At 35.5% G+C, this 7,550-nt stretch overlaps 1 protein-coding gene across 1 annotated transcript in view; it reads left to right on the top strand.

The window, feature by feature from the left end:
• The window catches only part of LOC127941020 (RING finger protein 24-like), an 11,280-nt gene extending 3,730 nt beyond the window's left edge, over window positions 1-7,550 (top strand). The window contains exons 2-4 of the mRNA XM_052536390.1: window positions 116-157; window positions 3,465-3,544; window positions 4,889-7,550. Of these exons, the coding sequence (XP_052392350.1) occupies window positions 116-157; window positions 3,465-3,544; window positions 4,889-5,030 (264 nt within the window). The 3' untranslated portion in view covers window positions 5,031-7,550. The remainder of the gene's footprint in view (window positions 1-115; window positions 158-3,464; window positions 3,545-4,888) is intronic.

Here is a 7,550-nt window from a genome sequence, read left to right as displayed (position 1 = left end):
GCAGGTGAGCTGCTGATGTATCTGTATTGTGTAAATGTACATTATTTACCTTCTGATTCAGTTTGGGTGTGAATGGGAGTGTTGCAAACTGATTGTTTTTTTGTTTTTTTAACAGGTTATTCAAAAGGAAAAGGTCAAAGAATTAAACTTGCATGAGGTGAGATTTCCATTTATCTAATGATTTATAGTGACCAATCATGTTAGTCATTATCTCAAAGAAATTGTACAAATTGTACAACACTGGTTTTAATCACTGTCCACCGCTGTAGCCTTTTCTCGTGTTTTTGTATTTTGAGAAATTCACATGTTCAAGTTTAACATTGCCACCCTAATTGACTATACACTTGTAACCACAGTAGCTGTCTGTCATTATATTAATAAATATCAGTTACACTGTACTTCTCAGTAGATACAGACTGTTAAACCTGCGTATGTGCATGAATGCAATGTAATATTTCTACAAAACAGCTTTTTTTTTTTTTCATTTGTTGGAATACTCGGGCTTGTGTAGCATCTGGCTTCTTTTTAATTTGTATTTGATACAACAGTGCTACAATTGCAACACAAACAAAACAGTTAGTAACACATTATCTTGGAAAGGAAGAAAAAGTTCTCCCAGCCACTTCATTTTTTCTAGTACATATAGTGTCATCGATATTAACAGCACTATTAGTGATTTATATTAGTCATATCTTTTGAAACACACCTGAAAACTATCAGAACTGCCCAGAAGTGCCAAGCAAATGTCAGCCGCACTTGTAAACTCAGTTTTTATGGTATTCTGCATGATTTGTTGGACTTTCCGTGCCAGCAGTCATGGCGCGCAATTGTCGGACTCAAGGTTTTATATTTGATTTTTCATAAATAGCTTTGGGGAAACACTTAACACCATGTGCCTGATACTGGCTTTTTATAGTTTGCAGGTGTTCCCATCTTTTGTTAGGTAACAATATCTGTTAACCAGGCTAATTTGATTCTGCTTAAAGCGTAAGACCAATAAGGGCTTAGTTCTCTCAGCTATTTTTAAATGTATTTAAATCCATTCCACCATAAAATTGTGAACATTTTACTACAAAATTACAGTAGAAATGTGCAAAAGTGGTCATCTATATAATGTAGTATAGATGATATTTTTTCCTTATTTGTAGTTTAGACTAGAGCATATTGGAACATTGTTTATAAAGACTTAAAAAGGGTTCAGTTACGTTTTTTTTTTTTTTTTTTGTTGTCTACATTGATACTGTTCAGTTTAACAGTACACATGCATGAAAGATGCCCCCCACCCAAACTCCGCTCTCAAAACATTAAGTACCCTTCCTATAAGGTGATTATATTTACACACACACACACACACACACATTATAGGGTAGAGTTTGTGCATGGATGATTGACGTGCAAACACACTGGTGCAGAAATTTAGCACATGTGCCAGACGGTTGCCAAGATATGGATCCTCAGTTGGCAACCAGTGACAACAGCAAGGACATAAATATCACATCATTTTGTAAGATTTATTTTTCCTAATTGCACTGCAGTGAAATAGTTGCAATTAAAACCGCATGGTTTGTGTTTTATTATACTTTTATTATACTTGGCTCTCTAGGTGAGAGATCAAACAAATGAGAGCGGCGGTGTGAAATGGACTTAGCAGTACTCATTTCCGTATAGTAAAAAAAGAAAGACTCCTGGCGGCAGACATAATTGAACTGCAGTGGTGGTCTGTTCAATTCAGAAACCCAGCAGATGATCCATGGTAGTTTTATTGAGTTTTTTTATATACTATTGTAGCTATTTTTTAAATATTGTCTGTTTTCATTTTAAGTTCAGGTAATTTTGTTGTGTGTTATGTATTTTGTTTCATAAGGATGTACTACTGTTAGTGTTTTATATTTAATTTCAGGTAACTTATTTTTTTTCTGTTTTAATCTTAGCTCAAGTTTTAGTTCATCTTAATATCCATTATGAGAATGACACCGGTCTGGCTGAAAGATTTATTATAACCAGACTGGCCTTGGTTTAAGTACTGTATAAAACAATAATAGTGAAAGAAATAGTAGTGTCTGTTTTGAGCAGGATTTAGCTACATGTTTATTGCTGTGAGAAACATTCTGTCCCTTGTTGGCCTGTTAATGCCATTCTTTCCTCACAAAAGCCAACAGTGTATATTCAGCAGACAATCTCTTGCGAGACGTGTGCTTGCAGTCTCGCTGGTCTCAGACAGAGAACCATTGTGTCTCGATTAATTCGCCAGCTCCCCCCAGCTCAGGGTCAATGACACCTAAAGCACTCGGGCTGTATGCAGAACGATATCTTGTTTTATGATGCACACAGAACAGTAAATAACTGTTGTGACCGATACCCATGTGCCCCGGCACATTTGTCTGAAACCACTTGTCTTCTCTTAAAACTGGTACTGTGCATTTCCCAGCACCCTTGTTTGCTGTCAGCAAGGTTGATGAAATATTTACTTTGTAATTAGTTCTGGAAGATCTATGAAACATACTGTCACTTGTATTCTAAATTATTACAGAAAGGTATTATAATTGTATGTATATTGTGAATTAAAACTTTGTCAAGGCTGTATGATTTATTATAAATATTCAGAAAATTCATAAAATTGTGGCAGAATTTTTCTTAAGATTTACAGAATTAGCTTAATGTAAATTAACAGTAAAAATTAAGTCTTTATTTTTTCTGTGAATTTTTTTTTTTTTTTACATGGAAAATAAAATGGAGATAAATGTTTTCAGAACATTTCTTAGATATTTGCAATTTTTACATTTTAGCTTAATATCTTTACCGTGGTACAGCTTGTCTTTCTGTTTGGCTTTTCCTCAGTTGACTTTCTCATTTGCAACTACTGTAGATGTTAGCCTTCGGCCTTATATGGAATAGCCAGAGTATTTTGCCTACCTCCAGATTACATCACTATTTATATCCAAATTAATGAAACAAAGAAAAATAGATTTAGCTAAATATTGAGGTTGGTACCTTGGGTGTCCAATCAGATGTCAGGGATGTCTAGTGCCACCCGTCTGGCTCCACCACTCCTTTACAGCTCTGGATCTGGATCTAGGATGTTAGCCAGCAATCAGAAAATGCTGCCTTTCAATGGATGTCCATGAAAGGATTTTGTCATATCTACACTTCACTGCTAGATTACAAAGGAAAGGTCTTGAGTGTAGTCCATTTGATGGCTTAAGATGGAAAAGCCGTAAAAAAAGAAATGTTCTTAGGCATATCGATGGTATGTCTATTATAAAGATGTAGGTTAAAATCTTCACAAGAATACTGCATTACAACATATATTCTGTCCTCACTGATCTTTGAAGGATATATCGTCCATTTCTTGTAATAACATGCTGAGTGTATTCAATGGAACGGTTTTCTTCATTGAGGGCAAATTAGTTTTTCTTTCAACATTTTACCGGTGTTCATGGGAATGTATTGTTTTCTCTCCCCAGATTTGTGCGGTGTGTTTGGAGGAATTCAAGCAGAAAGATGAGTTGGGAATCTGCCCGTGTAAACATGCCTTTCACAGAAAGTGAGTACCCTGGCATATGTTGTTTTCTAAAAAGAGGAACATTTCTGCACCGCTAGCTGCACCAAACAGTTTTTGCAGTGTGTTTATTTGAGCAACTCTCCTGGGCCAAAATGAACATTGGGGTCTGATGTTGGACCACCTGTCTGATGAACAATGGCAGACATGTAGTGTGTAGTAAATTCAATGAAATGCAAATGCACAATGTAACATGGTTTTAAATGTGCTGGATAACTGTAATCTGCAATTGATCTATTTGAAATGTCTGACTCACCCATCTCCTCTTTCGCCACTTTCTGAAACATTTGCACTGAGTTGTGTATCAGAGTACATGCCAAAGTAAATGTCAGAGCAGTGCTTGGACTCTTATCAAAGGGGTGGGCAACTCTCTGTTCTTTATAAACATATCAACATTATAGTTTGCTTCTATGGGGATCCAAACAATTTTTAGCTTAAATGGGTCGTTGAAGTGAAGCCATATATTGCACGGTAAACTGGTCAAATGATAGTAGTTAATTGTTTAATCAATACATTTGTATTTTTATATTAATTCATATGTTTCTGTTATTTTATTTTACATTTATTTTCATTAAATTAAGGTTTGAATACTTATGATACTTTAGAGGAGACAAAATGATACTTAATGCAACAGATTTGAGCTATTAATAAAGGAACGAAAACATTAAAGAAGAAATTAAAAAATATATATATATTAAAACTGGAAATATAAAAATTATTAAATGTTCAGGATAATTATAAAATAATTATAATAATAATAAATATAAATAATAATAATAATTGTTGTTGTTTGGATGAATATTGATTATAATGGACTGTTATTGAAATACAGAGAGGTATTTCTAAATCAGTTTGATTCATTTGTGAAATAAAAAATATTAAAACTTAAATAAGTATTATATAATATTAATACAAATTATAAAATGGATACAATTCCTTAAAAAGAACCCTAAAGGCTTCAACATCCAGAATGTGTTAGTGGTAAATGGGGACTTCTGTATCATAGATCTGTTTGTGTACCTGATGGGACCAGCACGGCCTAAAATAGAACCGTGCTCACAGTGAATTATTCATCAGTGCAGAGATGGCAACATCTCACTCAGACTAACCCGAGATTCATTCTCACATTCCACATGGGAAGAGAAGACGCATAACCAGCTCTGAGATCATATGAGCTCACTTTAGTCTCGCTATCAGTAGCATTATTAGTAGTTTGGGTTAGCAGTGTCTCTTGGTAGTGGGATACTCTGTTGTGATCTTGGAAATTTTGGGACAGATTATTATCTAGTTGGCCATTCATCTTCTAAATTCTCTTTGTGTCTCTCTCAGGTGCCTTATTAAATGGCTGGAGGTGAGGAAGGTTTGCCCGCTGTGCAACATGCCTGTCTTGCAGCTGGCGCAGCAGCAGAGCATGTCCGAATCTGTGCCCCCATCGCAGCAGCCTCTGCCCGGAGTGGAGAACCTGGTGTAGCCCCTCCTGTTTCTCCTAAAAATCTGACCACCACTACCTTCACACTCACTCCTGTACAGGTACACATTCATATCCAAGGACAGAGCGCAGGATTTGTGCCTGGAGCCACGGTGACCTGTGACCTGCATATGTTCATGTCCTGCCTCGGTGGCTTTACAAAGGATTTTTTTTTTCTCCAAATTACAAAAATAGATGACTTCCAGTGGGATAATGACAAAGAATTGAGTTTACATGGCCAAGCCATGTTTAAAGTAACCGTTCCACACCAAAGCACTTTTTTGAGGACACCAGTGAGAGGCTAATAAAAGACAAGGACTAAAAAAAAACATAACATTAAAACGCATTAAGAAAAAAACTTTTTTTTTTTTAACTAAAGGTTGTTTTTTTTTTTTACTAGCACTTTACACAAAACTCAATCCTAGTTGCTTGTTTTATATTTTATGATTTCAAACTTTTTTTTTAGAGCCACAGAGCAAACCATTGCTTTTATTTTCATTAGAAAGGGTTACATTTATACTGTATATTAAAGGGACAGCAGCTCTCCAGTGTGTATATGTTTGTTTGCGTGAGTGTTTATGTATTAACAGTCAGTGGAATGGCTGTTTCGGTAGATACAATTCATTGTGACCTTTAGCTGGTGGCCAAAACAAATGTGAACGCAGAGTATGTCTTATTAAGGTCAGGATGTGACCTAACAGTATTTGTCTGTGTTCTGTGGATGTCTTTATATTTGAAATGCTTTTTAACTGAGGGCTGTGTTAAGTACACACACACACACACACATTTGTACCTTTTGGTTCAAGGCCATATTTGATGCGAATTTGTAACCAAAAATCCTGGAGCAAAATACACGTTATTGTCTAAATAGCATAAACATTACATACTTTCAACAGCACTGTTGAGTATTATATTTTCTTAGTTATTACGTATCTCCCATGAAGCTCTGGTTCTATGCATTGCAGCCAGTGTGTGTGTGTGTGTGTGTGTCTGTGTGTGTTCATACTGGCTCTCATATTGTGCTGCATAGCTTTCTGAAAATATGCTTGGCATAAAGCTCAGATCTGTCTCCAACACATATTAATGAAAGAAATGGCCCAGAGGCAAATCAAACAAGACATGCAACAGAAACAAACTCAGATTTGACCTGAAGTTGCAGACACAATCTAGTAATCAGTTCAGCACAGCACCGAATCCTCAGCCATTAAGATCAATGACCAGCAGGTGGATTCAGTCAGCAGGGAAAGCCGTTCTTTATTGTCTGTAATATAATAGAAGCTCTGGCTCTTTCCTGCTCTATTATACAGCTATTTTTCTATAGGGTCAGGCTGGGTCTCTGTGCCCTCCAGGTTAAGCCATTCTAGAAAGGAAATATGTACATTATTAGACATATGGGCTGGCCGCAACACCCGAAATGATGCCAGATGTGAAAACTTCTTTTTGGTGCCAAGTAGAATTATCTGACACAAGTAATGTTTTATCGAAACCCAAACTAAATCAGCACTGGTTTGGTTTAAAGTGCTGTCTGGTTATGGACTACTCATGCATTGCCAAGAAAACTGTCCACCACGTTCTGCAATGTGTCTTTGTGTTTTTAAGCTAGATTCAGATTGTGAATTAAGTTGAGCTTATATATTGTATTTATTTTTATTTTTGTATATAAATTGCATTTGCTGAGGGTATGAAGAAATTAAAATAAGTTTATTTCTTTTTCTTTTCTTTTTTTTTTTTGGTACTGTCTTAACAAAGTGTAAAACACTGAGGGTTTCCTTTAGACTTGTAATTCCTTATCATGGACAAATATTGTTGAGTCCTAAATTAGGATCTCTCCTTCATCTCTTTGGTGTTTGTAACACAGCAGGTCTTAAAGACTCACTCTGATCACGAATGTATGCATATAGAGAGCTGAGGTTCATCCGTGTCAATATAATGTGAAAGTAGTTATGCCTAAAATTAAGAATTACATCACTGCACTTTTTCATATTCTTCCATTTTGGTGGTATTTTAGCCTCTCCATTGAGGCAGAACTGAAATGGGGCAGAAAAAAAATGCTTTCTTATTTATTGTGTGCTTGTTTAAAATCCATAACATTTCAGTTGTACTTTCTAACAGCTCTAAGATAGTGCTAATGCAGATTAGGGCAAGAAAAAAGGCTTTGTGGACATCGTTACAAGCTATTTCAAAATCCATAATCAATTTGAAAACATCTAGAAAACCGGTCAAATTAGTGTGTTTCTACAGGAGTGTTAGGTTACATTTTTGCTTAATATATTCAAACTAATGTTTTCTACTGATCATTATTGAGTGCCACATCTTGTTGACCAATTGTATTTTGAAAAGGCAAAATAAGGATTTCAGATCCAACTTTGCAACTTGTTTGTTCCGAGCAGGCTTTGTAGAGATAAAGATTTTATTGTAAGTAAAGAAGGCTGTTTGGGAAGATATTGGCAGTATTTCTTTTTTAAAGTAGTAGTTATTTTATTTAATGTTTTCAAGAGTCACTAAGGCACATGACATCATAAA

The sequence above is a fragment of the Carassius gibelio genome, chromosome A1 (assembly GCF_023724105.1).
Source record: "Carassius gibelio isolate Cgi1373 ecotype wild population from Czech Republic chromosome A1, carGib1.2-hapl.c, whole genome shotgun sequence".
Lineage (NCBI taxonomy): Eukaryota > Metazoa > Chordata > Actinopteri > Cypriniformes > Cyprinidae > Carassius > Carassius gibelio.
This window is presented reverse-complemented; position numbering and strand designations above follow the sequence as displayed.